This window comes from Dipodomys spectabilis, unplaced genomic scaffold (assembly GCF_019054845.1).
Source record: "Dipodomys spectabilis isolate Male_0828 unplaced genomic scaffold, ASM1905484v1 ptg000297l, whole genome shotgun sequence".
Taxonomy (NCBI): Eukaryota; Metazoa; Chordata; class Mammalia; order Rodentia; family Heteromyidae; genus Dipodomys; species Dipodomys spectabilis.
Window position 1 is genome coordinate 1,743,525 of NW_024870974.1, and position 17,660 is coordinate 1,761,184.

General features: G+C 43.1%; 2 protein-coding genes across 3 annotated transcripts in view; both read left to right on the plus strand.

Moving 5' to 3' along the window:
* The window catches only part of Cfi (complement factor I), a 32,347-nt gene extending 26,373 nt beyond the window's left edge, over positions 1-5,974 (plus strand). For both annotated transcript variants that reach the window (XM_042701697.1, XM_042701698.1), the window contains 3 exons: positions 1,031-1,308; positions 3,787-3,891; positions 5,621-5,974. In XM_042701697.1, the coding sequence (XP_042557631.1) occupies positions 1,031-1,308; positions 3,787-3,891; positions 5,621-5,838 (601 nt within the window). In that variant the 3' untranslated portion in view covers positions 5,839-5,974. The remainder of the gene's footprint in view (positions 1-1,030; positions 1,309-3,786; positions 3,892-5,620) is intronic.
* A 654-nt stretch (positions 5,975-6,628) lies between these two features.
* Pla2g12a (phospholipase A2 group XIIA) lies at positions 6,629-17,660 on the plus strand. The gene is made up of 4 exons (XM_042701754.1): positions 6,629-7,017; positions 14,517-14,593; positions 15,797-15,962; positions 17,223-17,660. The coding sequence occupies exons 1-4, from the start codon at positions 6,804-6,806 to the stop codon at positions 17,339-17,341; spliced, it is 576 nt and encodes a 191-aa protein (XP_042557688.1). The 5' UTR covers positions 6,629-6,803; the 3' UTR covers positions 17,342-17,660.

The window sequence follows — 17,660 nt, forward strand, 5'->3', positions numbered from 1 at the left end:
CCTCAAGTCAAAGCTCACTTGTTGACTGAAACAATTATGTAGTGTCTGTGCTTCACCTGTTTTACAGTAGAACATCTATCTTTTTCAGTGTCATTATCTATTTAGTGTTGTATCATTTGCTGAATTCCATGAAAGCAGGGGTGATTTTTGTATTTTGCCACCGATTAGCACCAGTGCCTTCCTGGTACATGTAATAGATACACCCAAAGTATAGTTGAGTAAATTGAAAGAATGAGCACATTTAACCATCAGACAACATTCAAGATCTTGGATACTGAAATGTAGCCAAAATTAATATGGAAGACAGCTTTCTTAGGACACTTCAGTGTAAATAAAAGCATCCAAACATCTCATGAACTCCTAAGACTTCTCTGTTTAAATGTAATGTGAACATCAGAATCATTAATATAGAAGGATGAATTCTGTTTAGTGTTTGTTATTTGAGACGCTGGAAGGTATATAGATAACACATGTGGGTGCCAGTGGCTCACACCTGTAATCCTAGCTACCCAGAAGGCTGAGATCCAAAGGATCATAGTTTGAATGCAGCCTGGGAAAAAAAGTCCATGAGATTCCACCTTCAAAAATAATTAGCAAAAAGCTAGAATTGGAGATATGGCTCAAGTGGTAGTGCAACAGTTCAAAGCAAGTGCAAGGCACTGAATTCAAACCCTGGTAGTAACAAAAAAATCCATTAGGTTGTTAGACTTGGAAGATGAAGAGGGGAGGGCCTGTTCTCCCTAACATATGTTTTACTGCTTATAGAAAATCCATTTTTTGAGCTGCTTCATTGTGGAGCTGCACTAGACTACAAGATGGTAGGAAGAGTGAGTTAGATTGGCCATCTCTTCATTTCCCAGTGATCTAGTTCTCTCCTGAGTAAATTTAATCTAATTTCTTCATGACAGCAGGATTTTTTTTAATCTAGGAAAATGAAAATTAAAAAGAGAATATAAAGATGAAGTATTACAACTCAAAACTCGTATGTTTTTCTCAATATATAGTATTTCCCTTTTCATTTCTCTTATAGACCCAGTAAAGCACACCATTATGGAATATGGACCGGATTAGTAAGCCGGGTAAAATATAATACAGCATCAGCGATTCAGAAGGTGCAAAAAATTATTGTCCATGAAAACTATAATGGATCCACCTACCAAAATGACATAGCTTTGATTGAAATGAAAAAAAAGGCCAACCACAAAGAATGTCATTTCTCTAATTCTATCCCTGCCTGTGTTCCCTGGTCTCCATATCTATTCCAACCTAACGACACATGCATCGTTTCTGGCTGGGGGCGAGAAAAAGGTATTTGTTTTGTTATTTGTTACCCAACATCAAGGGGTGGGAAGTGAAAGGGACTAGGAGGAATAGAAAAGCATGGGAGTAAACCTCTTAGAATGAGAGAGACACAGGCTGGGAAGTTGGCTCAGTGGTAGAGCGCTTGCCTTGCATGCCTGAGGCCCTGGGTTCGATTCCTCAGCACCACATAAGCAAAAAGAAAAAAGCCAGAAGTGGCGCTGTGGCTCAAGTGGTAGAGCACTAGCCTTGAGCTGAAGAGCTGAGGGACAGCGCCCAGGCCCAGAGTTCAGGAACCACGACCGGACCCCGCCCCCCCCCCAAAAAAAAGAATTAGAGAGACACTATCATAAAGTAGAAGAGTGAGCACACAGGCGGACTGGGCTTGTGATCTGTGCATTTGCTCAGCAACGATGTCATGAGCAGGAGAATCCCGAGACTGGCTTACTGGCTCTGCTGTCCTGTCACTACCATGAAGTTCTTCATGAGTTTTCAAGGGTTCCCATCCCACATGTCCATTTTGCACTGGGTCTTATACATCACATAGCCAGTTCTTATGCAGACATTCAAAGGACACTTAAACCCTGATTGTGAAGTTGATATTGAGAGGTCAACATGAACCAAGAAGAAAGAATAGACAGGATGTCCAGAAAGTATGGATTTTGTGGATTGGTTGGAGTGATATAGACAGACGGTCAAAGGTTTGCAGAATAGGAACAGAATAGTGGTCCCTAAGACTGGGAAGGGAAGTGAGGAGCACAGGGTGGAAAGCAGCTAAGGGAGGGGCTCCAAATGTCTAAAGTGGAGGAATCACATCTGTCGTTTAGCACTGCGGCAGCTAAAGCAATCTACTTTTCAATGTGACTATTTTCAAATGAGCAATTTTGTGGAGAGCACAAAATTCCCAGCACGTAAATAACATTCATGTTTAAAGAGAAAGGGATGCTTGTGCTAATTTATTACCCGCTGTATACATATATTGAATTATGAATAATGTACCCCATAAAGTTAGCTTCTTGGAACTGTGGGTATTGAGGAAGATAACATCCAGTGATAAAATACACCATAAAAAGAGTGCTGTGAACTGGGGGAAAAAATAGAGGGAGATGGGACAAAGATTGATCCCACACCCATGAGGCATCTTATCCTGTGTTCTTGTGTTTTCCTCATTTGTCTTGGTCTGAAAGTCAATAGTACCTGGCCCCTTTCCTTCCATGGACCAAATATTTCAAGAACCTAAATGGTCACTTAAATATAAAGCAAATTCTAAATCCTCTTTCAAGTGCTTCAGATTGCCAAAGAAATGGATTTCCTTCAGACACACAAAATCACACACTGATAACTTCCTTCTGCATTTTTTCACTGTAAAAAAAAGTTTTCAATTTAACAAGCTTGCATGAGGTATTCAGGAGCTGTAAGATTTACTTTGTGAGACGAGATCATTACCAATATCTAGCCAATTCCCCTGCTGAACTCAGTGACCTGAGGGGAAGGACTGTACCCCAGCGATCTCAGCATGCCAGGCCTTAATTAAGCAGTAATGACTTCACCTGTAGGCTTTCCCTTGACTTCACCTGAATTTAGAAAGACAATTATAGCACTAAGCATTTGAAGAGCATGTGACTAAATGTGCTAAGACATTGTTCTCAAAAGTTGATATGTGGGGCTGTGATGTGCCTTGGTGGTAGAGTGCTTGCCTAGCATTCATGAAGCCCTGGGTTCGATTCCTCATTACCACATACACAGAAAAAGCCAGAAGTAGCACTGTGGCTCAAGTGGTAGAGTGCCAACCTTGAGCAGAAGAAGCTCAGGGGCAGTGTCCAGGCTCTGAGTTTAGGCCCTAGGACTTGCAAAAAAAAAAAAACAAAACCAGTTAATATATGTCTTAAAGAATATATGTGGGGGGTGGGGGAGGGGAGGCTAGGAAGGGATGGGAAGGGGAAACAAAGGAGGAGGCTACAATGCTTGATAAGAAATGTACTCATTATCTTGCCCATGTAATTGTAACCCCTCTGTACAGTATTTTCACAATAAAAAAAAATATATGTCAGATATACATGCATATATATATATACACAGACATATATGTATTTTCATGTATACAAATATATATTCTATATTTGTATGTGTGCCAATATTCAGGTTTGAACTTGGGACCAGGATGCTCTTTCTGAGCATTTTTGCTCAAGGCTGGCACTCTACCAATTGAACCACAACTTCCCTTTCATTTTTTTGCTGGTTAATTGGAGATAAGAGTCTCACAGACTTTCCTGCCTGGGCTGGCTTCAATCCTCAAATCTCAAATCTCCTGGGTAGCTAGGATCACAGGCATGAGCCACTATGCTTGACTTTATATATGTTCTTTATAGTTATTCTTTATATTATAGATAGATAATTTGCTATCCCAATGATTTACTAAGTTATGAGACCATTTACTCGGATTTTTCATTTGTGATTTCTAAATGTCTGTTTCCTCATTTTATTTAGACAACCAAAAAGTCTTTTCACTTAAATGGGGTGAAGTTAAACTAATAGGCAACTGCTCTAAGTTTTACTCAAATCGCTACTATGAAGAAGAAATGCAATGTGCAGGTAAGTGCCAAGTGGTTTATCTGAGACATATATTGTATTAATAAGTTGTCATGACTTTAATAAAATAACTTAAGCTGAACATTTGTAAAGAAAAGAGAGTGTAGAAACATGGTTCAAGTGGTGAAGGATCAACTGACCAAGCAAAGCAAGTGTATGTGAGGCCCTGAATTCAAGCCCCAGTACTGGCAAAAAAGAAACGCAGCTCATTTAGTTACAGAGGCTTAAGAGCATGGTGTTGGTATCAGCTGTCATGAGCCTTTCAAGGCAATGTACCACAAAAGTTCCAGATCAGAAGTGAGGTCAACTGAAAGACAGGAAGCAGACAGGAGATATGCATTGTAAGGACTGAGGTTTGAGGTTCTAGGCAAAAAATTACCAAAACCTCATCTCACTAAACAAGCCCCAGATGTGGTGGTTTACATCTGTGTTCACAGCTATATAAGAGGTGTAGTAGGAAGATGGAGGTCTGAGGCCTTGGCAAAAGCTCAAGAATCTATGTGGAAAATAATGAAAGCATCAAGGGCTGGGATGTGGATTCCAGTGGGAGAGCACTTACGTAGCAATCTGAAGGCACTGTAGTGCCAAAACTTTTATTTTAAGGAAACAAAAAAGCAATATGGTCTGGGCTTACTCTATTGTTGAGAACTAATTTGGAAGTCTCACAAGAACTATCTTAATCCCTCTGAGATTACACCTCCCTGATCTAAAGACTTTTTATTATCACCACACTGAAAACCATCATGTGTGTGTGTATGCTGAACAAACAGCTTTTTTGCTAGAGAAATTAGAGAAAAGAGTCTCACTGATTTATCTGCCCTGGCTGGCTTTGAACCTTGATCCTCAGATCTCAGCCTCCTGAGTTGCTAGGATTACAGGCATGAGCCACACATGCTCACCAAATGAACTCAAACTACATCCAACCATGCTTTAAAGTTACTGGAGGTAGAGCACCCACCTAGTAAAAATGTGGCTGGGAATGTGGCTCAGTGGTAGACTGCTTGCCTAGCACACATGAAGCCCTGGGTTTGGTTCCTCAGCACCACATAAACAGAAAAAGCCTGAAGTGGCGCTGTGGCTCCAGTGGTAGAGCGCTAGCCTTGAACACAAGAGAGGCTCGGGGATAGTGCCCAGACCTTGAGTTCAAGCCCCACAAATGACAAAAAGAAAAAAGAAGTTCAAAGGTCCTGAGAAGAAATTGGCCTCCCATATTGAAATAGAGCTCAGGATTTTACTGGGCAAAGAATTGCATTTGTGAAGAAGACAAACTCTGAGGTCTGGTTGCCTGCAGTCTTGCCAGCCACTTGTGAGCTGGGTTAACTTGGACAAGTTAGCAAACCTCTCTGTTTATTGTCTCATTTGTAAAATGAAGAAAAGCATGAGTCTTACTCATCAGGCTGTGGTGATGATGAAAACATTGCCTAACACTCCGTAAATCCCAGGTATTCTATTGCTTTCCCACTTGGTGTGTGATGCTGTGATGTAATCTCACATTGGTATACAATTGCATAGAGAACACAGGCAGAAAGCAACTAATAATTTAGGAGAACAACTAGAACACTTTCCAATCTGCCAGCCCAGGAGAGGCCCACAGAGAGGGAGAGCCCCTGTCACATCCTGACAGGTGAGTGCAAGAAAGCCAGAGTTGCTATTCTGGGTGGAGGAGGCAGGAAGGAAGGTGGTACGGCTGCTTAGAACAACAGCGGGGAAACAGGCAATTTCTCTCTCTCAGGTACAGAGGATGGATCCATCGATGCCTGCAAAGGAGACTCTGGAGGCCCCTTAGTCTGCATGGACGCCAACAACGTGACTTATGTTTGGGGCATTGTGAGCTGGGGTGAAAACTGTGGGAAGCCAGAGTTCCCAGGAGTTTACACCAAGGTGGCCAATTATTTCGACTGGATTAGCTATCATGTAGGAAGATCTCTGATTTCTCAGTACAATGTCTGAAGCGGTGACCTCCGTCTTCCTACCCTCCTTCGCGCAGTTCCATTTGGATGGGAATAAAGCTGCATAATTAATACAGAAAATGAGGCAGAGCTTACAGCCTATTGACATTTTGCTGTGTAATTCCCGAATAAAATACTTTGGCTAAACATGTAAGATTTTGTTGTTGTTATCACTGTTTGGTTGAGGTTTTGTTCGGTGCTGGAGACTGAACCCAGGGACTCCTACATGCTCAATACCCTCAGCCTAGGGGTTCTGTCAAAAAGCTAGATTGCCTAACCCTTCTTCACACATCGTGGCCGGGGTGACAGAATATATATGCACAAATACACACATCCCTAGTTGTTTCTTTTTTTTAAAGTACTAAAACAGGTATTTATGGCTCTCGTACAGTTCCTGGGGTTTGAACTGAAGGGTCTGGGCGCCTGTTCCTGACCTTCTCTTTGCTCAAGACTAGCTATCTACCATTGGAGCCACAGCTCTACTTCCAGCTTTTTGGGGAGTTAATTGGAGATTTTAAATACGAGTCTCACTGAGGGTCCAACCCGGGCTGGCTTTGAACCATGATCTCCATATCTCAGTCTCCAGAGTAGTTAGGATTACAGGTGTGAGCCACCAGCTCCCGGGCGGGGCTCGCTTACGTCCAAGGCGTGGCTCCAGCGGTGTGGTCACGTGGGCGACGCGGCCGCGGCGCCCTGGCGTTCCGCCCCGCCCCTCTCCGCTCGCCTCGCCCCTCTCCGCTCGCCCCGCCCCGGGCCTCCCCAGCTGCGCACGCGCCGTCCGCGGCTCCGGTGAGCACGCTGGTGGCGTCGCACACCTCCCCTCCAGTCAGTGAAGGCAGCGTGGGGCCGCCAGCTCGCCCGCCCAGAAGGCGCGGGCATGGAGCCCGCTGCGGTTGCGCCCGGGGCCCAGGCCGCTGCGTAGGGCTCGGCGAGGGCGAGCGGTGAGCGGCGGGCCCGGCCGCGCGGATGGCCCGGTCCTCGCGGCCCGCACTCGTGGTCCTCCTGCTGGTCCTGACGGCGGCCGTCGGGGGTCAGGAGCCGGAGCCCGAGCAGAGCCCGGACTGGCGGGCCACGCTGAAGACCATCCGCAACGGCATCCACCGGATCGACACCTACCTGAACGCCGCCCTCGACCTGCTGGGGGGCGAGGACGGGCTCTGCCAGTACAAGTGCAGCGACGGTGAGGACGCGGGGGCCGCGCACGCGCGGGGTCGCGCAGGGACGGCAGGGGCGGGGCCGACCTTGACGCCGCCCTCTGCGTGGGGCCGGCCCCGAACGGACCCGGGCGCTCCGAGGGGGGCGGGTCCTCCGGGCTCCGCTGCTTGTCAGCTGCTTTATTTCATTCTTAATTATCATCGTCATCATTATCATCATCATCATCAGTATTATTATTATCATCGTCATTATTATCATTATTATTATCATTATTGTTGTTGTTATTATTATTGCAATTGCACAAAGTTGCCCAAGGCCGGACTGATGTAAGAACCCTGAGAATAGACTGATTTTTAACTCTGTTTTTGCGCTGGCAAACGAGTCAGCTAAACATGCCATGCTGATGGAGGATTTATGTAGTTGTTACAAAGGGGATGCACAAAGGGGTTCCAGGTACACGAACTAGGTGAAGAGTTCACGTCTTGTGGGACTGTGTTACCCCTTCCCGCACTCTCTTGCCCTTCTGTCCCCACCCCCAAGTTGTGTCGTTTGTTTTCCACAGAGTGTCTCGTGAGTGCCCCTGCTGCATCTGTTCACTCTTCGTCCTGCTAATGGAGAAATTTTAAGTCAGGCGTCCTCTTACTAGCTTCCCGGAGGATGGGCATTAAAAGCTTTTTTTTCTGCAAAGCTGTGGAAAAAATCAGTTGCGACCTTTGTACAGATTCTTCATGTACTCCACTGTTGAGAGAAGTGTAAGGGATTAATGAGCGTTCTGATAACTTGTAGAAAATCGTCCATCGAGGCTTGATAGTTTTCTTACCTTGGATATCACTGATCCCTGTTACTCATTTTTGGTCAATATTAATATATATGTGTATATATATAATTATTCACTTAAGGCTTTCACATTTTAAAGCTTTGAGTCAACATTCTTGTTTGGGGAAATTATGGTGGTGATAAAGTCAGTATTTCAAGGCAGAGAGTTTGGGAATGTATAAGCAGTTGAGGTTCTTTGAATGCTTAAATGTTTTAAGAGTTCAGAAAAGAACTTGGGCTACTGTTTGGAAACATGTTAAGTTGGTACTTGGGAAATCATGTTTCCAGTAAGATTAGCCAAGATCTGAGCCAGTTAGTGCCAGGAACTCCTTCCATGTCAAACTGTGATGCCACCTGTTGCCTGTAATTCCCTAAGTTATCGAGTCATTTCTAGTTTTCTGTTACTGAAGACATGGGTTGTATCTAGGATGCCTGCTAATTCTAAAGCAGGTGCTTAGCTAAAGTTAATTAGTTCTAAATGTTTCCACCATTGTGTATCAGGAAAGATGGCTTTGTTCTTGTGGAGCTTGTAAGAAGTAAATGAATAATTTAGGAATTAGATAGTAGTCTTTCCTGAGGTAAAAGAGTTTTACTTAGTCATTATGCAAATATTAGTGTTCCATCCACGGGTCCGCTATTGCTCTACTAATTGGGAGATCCATCAGTGAAAAAAACTGACAAAATCCCTGACGTGGAGCTGATGTTCTTGTTGGGGAGAACCCATGAGCAAAGCAGTAAACAATTAAAATGCACCGAGTATGGACTGTATTCAGAGCTCTTAGTATGCGGGTGAGTGAGAATCACTTGGAAAACAAAGACTGGTGGGCATAATGTTCAGGAGAGTATTTGAGAAGAACTTGAAAATGGGAAGGGTGACATTATCTGGGGAAATGTGTTCCAGACAGAGGAAGGGGCAATGTCTAGGACCTCAGAAAGAGCCTACAAGGTTGACTGAAGGTTGTGTCATGAGCCACAGGGAAGCTGCAGCTGCTATTTACAGAGATAGGGAGGACTTGGACAGAGGAGTCTTTATAAACTTAGCTATGAGTAAAGTGTCTTTGAAGTTGAGTGCATACTATTCTTATTCAATAACTGTTCTACATTTTCCTTTTACTTCATCTGGTTTCATCTTCCACCAACCCCAGATCTAATACAATTTGCCATTGTGCGGGAGGCGGGGGAATCTATTTGGAGTTTAGAACAAGGTCTACAGTATAAAAAACACAAATGAACAGGAAGATTATTTGAAAGTGAAAGAGTCATGAAAGGAAAGGAGTGAGAGTCTACATTTGGAGAGGGGTCTCAAAGAGGAGCCCGATAAAGTCCACATCAGAGCTGTGCACTGATTGCTTGATGGCTTGTGTATGCTCCCCCCTGGCTCTTTTCATTGGTTGAGCTGGCACCTAGGGCCTAGGTACCATGTTTTCAGTGAATGTAGTTCAGAGCCATCTTGTTGATAATTCCAACAAAGCAAAACATATACTTTTAATTACCATCACTTGAGAAGTCTTCCTGGAACAATGATGCAAAATCTTCACCATGCTAGTGACCAAAGCAGAACCAAACAGAAGCAGAGGAGTACAGGAATTCCCGGAAGATGCTCTGTGTTCATTCAGCAAGTCTTGCTTTACCCAAGGGATTGACGTTATAGAGACCTACTTCCTTGCTTTTGGCCCTCATCTGTTGGGTAAGAAAAAGGCTTTAGTAAAATGATTTAAGGAATGAAGTATGATGTTTTCCATTTATTCTTGACCTTTTTCTCCATGACATCAAAGAATATTTGAACAAGAAAACCTTTCAATTTCTCTTGAAAAATAGAAAACAAAATAGGCTTACAGTTTTAGAATTCGAAGTACGTTGTTAATTCACTCAGTGACGTATACTTGAAAGTATACTATAACAAGGTATTATACTGAATGAAGCTGGGGATCAAGAGAGTTAGGGAGGGGAATGGAGGCAGGGTGCACAAGTCCAGGTAAAAGATCTTGGTGGTTTTATTAAGTCAGGAGCAACGGAGGGCCTGAGAAGTGTTTGAATTTAGATAGATTTTTGAAGGAAGAGCCACTAAACTTGCATATGGAAATAGATTGTGAGTAGGGCCAAAAAAAAAAAAAAAATGGTACCAGTGTTTTTAGCCTAATCAAGTAGAAGGACAGACTTGGGGTATTTAGGAAAGATGAGGACGTGTTTGAGAACTTTGGAGAATGGCTGAGTAGAGGCCCTGTTGAAGGAGAAGAGACGATGACTGCAGTCATATCCTCAAATAAATGAGTCATGGCTTAAACCAGTTACCTCAAATTCTTCCCCTCTTCTAATTGTTTTTCCCCATGGCATAATTTCTTAGGTGCTCATTATGTGCTAGGCATCTTCTAGGTGGGCTAAAGTTCCATCCTCATAGGAACTGTTACACTCATGTGGTCAGGACACACTGGAAAGAAAAGGAAAGCTAATAAAGTGAAGGAGGAAGAGAGGAGTGCTATTTCACATGGGGTGAGCTGGGAGGACCTCTCTAAGGCATTACACTTGAGGAAACCCAAAACCAGTACTCACAACTATTTTGCGACTTATCCTAAGGAGCCAAATTACCAACACTTATATTGCATCGTATGCTATCCAGTGTTTCACCTACAGCAGGTACAGGATCTTTATCACTCAGTTCTGCCAACTTCCTTCAAGGCAAGTATGAGCCCCAGCCCTGTTAGAGACAGCTCCTTCCTCCATCCTCACACCTCCATGTTCATTTTGCCTAGCCCTTATCTGTACTGTCTCTTTTCCTCTTTGTTCTTCAGTCTAGGCATGTCTGCGGACTTGTTCTTCCTCACTTACTTTGTTTCTGATCATTTTCCCATTTAATAATAATCTTACAAATGAGAAAATGGCTCCAGTATTAATATACTTAGATACATATGCACAGGTTATCACCACCTACTATTCTACTATTCACCTGTCAGGAAGCTTTGTTACAGATGTGACATCAAGGCCTCTTTCTTTCAATGCAAAGGAAAGGCGTAAGTATTGCAGTTGTATTAACATTGAGGGAAATAGCTTCCTGGTAACAAAGTAAGTAGACACCCCTCTGCCTTTAAACTCTAGGACCTTATTAGTTAGTTGTCTGATGTCATCTGCAGTGGTCATCTGATGGTGCCAGAAGCCTGTAGGTCGGCAGGTGAACAGGAAGGGGAGTACATATGGGACCACATAAGACAGGTAGTGTCATTTCCACTAATAGACACCATATATCTTTCTCCAATTTCCAGACAATGCTTTAGATGATACATTTCTAAACGTAAAGCATTAAGTCTAGTTGTTAACCTGAGAGATAGAGTAAATACCCTAATTTTTCTTGTTTGCAGAAAGCACTTTTTTTTTGGGGGGGGGGTCTGGTCGTGGGGCCAGAACTCTGGGCCTGGGCGCTGTCCCTCAGCTCTTCAGCTCAAAGCTAGTGCTAGCACTCTACCACTTGAGCCACAGCACCACTTCTGGCTTTTTTCTTTTTGCTTATGTGGTGCTGAGGAATCGAACCCAGGGCCTCATGCATGCAAGGCAAGCGCTCTACCACTGAGCCACCTTCCCAGCCCCAGAAAGCACTTTTTTAATATATATTTTTTATTGTAAAGATACTGTACAGAGAGGTTACAGTTGCATGAATAAGGTAATGAGTACATTTCCTATTGAGCATTGTTACCCCCTCCTTTGTTTTCCCCCTACCATCCCTTCCCTCCTCACCTCCACAATTCCTCCCCCTCACAAAGTTTGTAAAGTTCATTTTCAACATAGTGTCTTGTTCATCTCATGGTTACAATGGGTCAACCTGTATCTTTATTTCAGTTTTTTGTTATTTCCCTTTCTCTCCTCAAATAGAAAAATGTATATAGAAGATGCAGGACACCGGAATCAAATACAGTGAAAACAGGGGTTATACCATGGGGGAGGAACATACAAGAGAAACAAAAGAATCATATAGTACATTATAAGTACATTAAAAACAACAGCATGAAAGATAAAACCTCTTATGTCCCTATCTTGGGGTTCATTTCACTTAGCGTCATCTTATATGGTACATAGCTTTTGACTTTTAATGCTTGTCCTAGACATTTACTAGTTATTGCAGATAAGGGAAACTATGAGTTATTTTATGATTAGTGTAGAGTAGTTCTACAAAGCACTTTTTGAACACACTAGTACATTGTACTTTTTTGAGAACAGTTTGACTTATTGTTTAATACATATAAACTATATAGTTAAAAACCCAGACAAAAGACAACTTTCTAGAAGGAAACTAGAATGGATTCCCCAAGAGTATAAATCTGATTTAGCCTCTCCTTGTGATGGATTTCAGTATGATTTGTCCTCTCCAAATGTCATGTTGCAATGTAAGCCCCATCAGTAGATGCAGTATTATGAGTGGGACTTTAAAAGATGCTTAGCCATCTTTCCTCATGAGCGGATCCACTTCTGCAAGAGGGAATCTTCTATAAGACATTGGCTCAAATGGCTCAGGTGCCTACCAGCAAGCATGAAGCCCCAGTACCACCATCATACCCCCCCAAAAAAAAGTTTGGTTCAGTCAGACACAGTCTGTCTCTTACTATGTGATGTGGTCTGCACCACCTCAGGATGCTGCCAGCAAGAAGGCCAGCACCAGATGTGGCCCCTTGATCCTGCATCAGGGCTGTGAACTATCTGACCTTTGTGGCACACCTCTGTGATCTAAACTGCTTAGGAGGCAGAGATTGGGAGGATTGTGGCTTGAAGCCAGTCAGACAAAAAGTTAGCAAAGCCCCATTTCAATCAATAAGCTAATTGCGGGACATGCCTTTCATCTCAGTGATGCAGGAGATACAGATAGGAAAGGATTGTGGGGCTGGGAAGGTGGCTCAGTGGTAGAGTGCTTGCCTTGCATGCATGAGGCCCTTGGTTCAGTTCCTCAGCACCACAGAAGCAGAAAAAGCTGGAAGTGGCACTGTGGCTCAAGTGGTAGAGCACTGGCCTTGAGCTGGAGAGCTGAGGGACAGCGCCCAGGCTGAGTTCAGGCCCCAACTGACCAAAAAAAAAAAAAAAAAAAGGGTTGTGGTCCAATTTACCCAAGAAAAAAATGCAGCCAGCCCCTCCTATTAAATAACTAAAGCAAAAATGGACTAGGGGCATGGCTCTGGTGCAGGGCTGCCTTCTTCTAGGAAGGGTTCTAATGTGGCAGGACAAGAAGTGTAGTTTCTCATGATGTTTTCAAGGGACATGCAAACCTGACAAACCTTGATTCAGTAAGATCACATAACTGCCTAAGTGGTCTAGCCAAGGGGTTAGCCATGGCTGCTCAGAGAGGGCATCCAAGTCCCCTTCTGTGGGCCTTTGAATGTAAGAAGCCACATAATAAATAAGTGCTCCGTCCCCCCACTTTCCATTAGCTGTTTGTGAAAAGTCACCTGGAGAGGGGGCGGAATAAGCAGCCCTGTATATCATCTAGTGGAATTAACATGATCAAATCATCACTGAATGGCTCCAGTCTTCCTTAGCTTAAGGGTTTGTGTGCAGTGGAGTATTTGCTACAGGTTGGGAAGATACAGTTCATGCCTGAGAGATTTAACCTAAAGTCTTTAGAAGTTGGAAATTACAGCACAGCAGCCTGGATTTATTGCTCCTACATATGGACCCAACTGGCATGTACCTTTGAAATCGACAATGGTCCAGAACAAGCTTCTGTATGTTTTAGACATACAAAATAATTATTAACATACTGTTCATGTACATATAAGTGCCCTTTTGTAAAGGAGTCATATTCTTTTTTTTTTTTTTTAATTTTATTTTATTTGAGAACATACTGTACAGAGGGGTTACAATTACATGGGCAGGATAATGCATACATTTCTTACCAAGCATTGCAGCCTCCTCCTTTGTTTACCCTTCACCTCCCTTCCCAGCCTCCCCCCTCCCTCCCACCCAATCATACCCCCCCACCCCCCCCCCCCACCGACATTGTAAAGCTGGTTTTGACATGACATTTTGTACTTCTCATTGTTGCAACAGGTCCACCTGAATCCTTAAACGACTTGTTTGTCCCCATCTCCTCCACATGTTATACTGACATCAAATATAGTGAAAGCGGGGGTTACACTGTGGGGGAGGGACATACAAAGCAACAAAGAAATAATCTTATAAATGCGTTAGAAACACATGCATGAAAAAAACAAAAACATTAAAATACATATTTGAGGGTTCGTTTTCCTAACATCACATTATCTGACTTTTTCCGCTTGAGGAGTCATATTCTTCATAGGAGAAATAAAAACGAGACAGACTTAGCATTCTTAATGTTCATTAAAGACATAAAACTTTTTTTTTTTTTGTCAGTCGTGGGGCTTGAACTCTGGGCTTGGGTGCTGTCCCTGCACTCTTCAGCTCAAGGCAAGCACTCTACTGCTTGATCCACAGCACCACTTCTGGTTTTCTGAGTGGTTTATTGGAGATAAGAGTCTCACAGATTTTCCTGCTGGGCTGGCTTTGAACTGTGATCCTCAAATCTCAGCCTCCTGAGTAGCTAGGCGTGAGCCACCGCCTTCTGGCTAAAGACATAATATTTTTATGTCAGAATCCAACTAACTATTTCCAGGGCTAGCCTGGTACATTGTAGACCTTTTTAAGCATGTATTTTATTTCTGTTCTTTGAGAATTATATATTTATGTTTTATAGAACCCATTTGTGTTTTATAGGATCGAAGCCTTTTCCACGCTACGGATATAAACCATCCCCACCAAATGGATGTGGTTCTCCATTGTTTGGCGTTCATGTAAATATTGCTTTTTTGTTTAATAAGCTTTATGACTGATAAGCTATGTAATACTTTTAATAATGTAAGACTTAATGTATTACCAAGTTCACAAGTAATTTTCCTTGTGGTAAGAGTGATCGGATTCATTATTTTTTGGCAAAATATTTAAATTCTAACAAAACTATAGAATTTGTTTTTTTTTTTATCTTGTTGGTTGGTGTCAGTACAATTTAAATTACATTTCCTAATGTTGTTAATCCAACTTAGAAGTTTAAGGTGCAAAAATAATATTTAGAAAGGGGACAGGGTAGATAATGCAAATTTCTATATTGAAACAAGGCTTCATGGGGTCTGAGTGTGGTTATTGTTGGGGATGGAACCTAAACCAGTAATTGTAGGGGGAAAACATTGATGAAAATGATTTCCATACAAGGGCTTGTGAGTTATTTAAAATAACTATAAGTTATAGATAATACAAAAATAGCACCTTTGGGGTATGGATAAGTACTTAAAATTTCAAAAACCTGATATGACTTGTAATTTATATCTCTTGTACACATCATAGAAAGTACATTTTATTAGAGGAAAGAGTACAGAATATCACAAAAAAAATCAAGAAATACTAAAAAAAAAATGTATCTGCGTAACTACCTGAGGAAGTGTTAATTTCTTGGCCTTATGCCTTAGCTGTGCGCTGGTGGCTCATACCTGTAATCCTAGCTACTCAGGAGGCTGAGATCTGAGGATCATGGTTCAAAGCCAGCCCGGCAGGAAAGTCCATGAGACTCTTCTCTCCAATTCACCACCAGAAAACCAGAAGTGGCTCAAGTGGTAGAGCTGAAGAACTCAGGGACAGTGCCCAGGCCCAGAGTTCAATACCTACAACTGATTAAAAAAAAAAAAGAAAGAAAGAAAAAGAAAAACTGTGCCTTGAGGTATGGGCAGTTGGAAGTATGTTTGTTCCTGGCAGATGTGTGACCAAACTAACACTACAAAACAGGGAGCATGAGACAGGTGAGGTAGGGCAGGGTGGGTGTGGCTACTGTCATGGGTATATAACGGGGATGGGTAACACAAAGCATTTGTGGGCAGGAATGGGCTTTGGAATGGCCTGGGCATCAGCCATTGCCATTCATTTCTATTAAGTCTATCTGGATACAGTAGTTAAGCAGAAGGGCTTTGCACATTGCTGGCAGTAATCCATCCATTTGCTCCCGGCAGCTCAACATTGGCATCCCCTCCCTGACAAAGTGCTGCAACCAGCATGACCGGTGCTACGAGACCTGTGGCAAAAGCAAGAATGACTGTGATGAGGAGTTCCAGTATTGCCTCGCCAAGATCTGCCGAGACGTGCAAAAAACACTAGGGCTGGCTCAACATGTTCAGGGTACAGACTGGCTGGCTGGGGACGGGTGGTGTGTGTTGTGGTTTAGTGTAGGATAGAACTTGTAGTAGTGTAGTATAGCCATAGAACTTGTGCACATCTGTTAGCTGTACCCATACAGCCTCTTCAATCTCCTGATATGAGGAGCTTGGTTTTATAATCCGAGTTTCTATGTGGTCAGAGAAAACTTGGAGGAGAGTTGTCTGAGACATCTACCTGTGCCCTGGAATATGTCCGCAACTGTTCAGAGGCTGACGCTCAAAACCTGGACTCCAGTTGACTTAGTCCATTTAGGCTACTGTGACAAACTACAGGAGGTACAAGATCAAGCCATCACTTCATACCCGTCATTCCCAGAGATACAGGGAAGCACAAATGAGAGAGCCACAGTCCACACCGGAGTGGACATAAAGTGAGGCCCTATCTAGAAAAGCACCAGTATGAAGAAGGGGCAGCCGAGTGGTTCAAGTGGTAGACTGCCTGCCTAGTGAGCATGAGTCCCTGAGTTGAATCCCAGAACCCCAAGAATAAAAGAAATGGTAAGAAGTTGAAAAATACTACCAGAAATCAAACTTGAGTGGGGTTGGGAATGAAGCTTAGTGTGGAGTACTTGCCTGGCATATATGAAGCCCTGGGTTCAATTCCTCAGCACCACATAAACAGAAAAAGCCAGAAGTGGTGCTGTGGCTCAAGTGGTCAAGTGCTAGCCTTGAGCAAAAGAAGCTCAGGGACAGTGCCCAGGCCTGAGTTCAAGCTCCAGAATGGGCACAAAAAAAAAAAGGAAATCAAACTTGATTTCTGTGATGGCTCATTGCCAAGTCAAAAGTAGATACTGTTCAAGGGAAAAAAAACCAGATTCCATTTACTTTAAGCATCTTACATGGTGATCACTTTTTAGAAGCCATTGACAACAATAACATTGAGGATCTGTGCTTGTGTATGTGTTTGTGCTGGTACTGGGGCTTGAACTCAGGGACCCCTGGGTGCTGTCCCTAAATTTTTCTGTTAAAGTCTAAAACTACCACTTGAGCCACACCTCCACGTCCAACTTTTTGATGGTTAATTGGGAATTAGAGTTTCACTGGACTTTGCTTCCCTGGCTAGGCTCAAATCTTGATCAGATCTGTCTCCTCAGTAACTGGCGTAACAGGTGTGAGCCCAGCTTCTGAGGTTTTGTTTTTTACACTTGATTTATTCTGCACAGAAAATACCTTTCCAGAGTTGAGGATGTAACTCATTGTAGGCCATGTGCTTCCTTGGCAGCTTGTGAGACTACGGTGGAGCTCCTGTTCGACAGTGTTATCCATTTAGGCTGTAAACCATACCTGGACAGCCAGCGAGCTGCATGCAGATGCCGCTATGAAGAGAAAACTGATCTGTGAGGAAGATCTGACGGTTGGGACACACGAGCATGGGAGAGTAGAACCTTTGCCAAAGAACTGACGTTTTCACTGTCAGTACAAGCTGCCTTGCCTTTGTGGAGTTGCCACTTATAGACCTTACAAAACTGCACGCAAAACCTCAACGCAAAAAGTATGGTGACGAGGAGGCTCCGCCCTCCCAGGTGTCCTCTCCACATTGCCACCTCCCCATTTCTTTGCCAAGCTCAGAAACAGGTATAGAAGCGTATAGAACTCAGTTTTCATAACCATATTAGTAAAAGCAAATGAGATCGAAATATACAATGTTTCATAAGGTTTA

Bases quoted from the DNA above. Each gene is read 5' to 3' on its own strand.
- Pla2g12a (XM_042701754.1), top strand. From the start codon at position 6,804: ATGGCCCGGTCCTCGCGGCCCGCACTCGTGGTCCTCCTGCTGGTCCTG. The intron at 7,018-14,516 runs GTGAGGACGCGG...TGTGTTTTATAG, and splicing joins CCAGTACAAGTGCAGCGACG to GATCGAAGCCTTTTCCACGC. The intron at 15,963-17,222 runs GTACAGACTGGC...CTTCCTTGGCAG, and splicing joins GCTGGCTCAACATGTTCAGG to CTTGTGAGACTACGGTGGAG.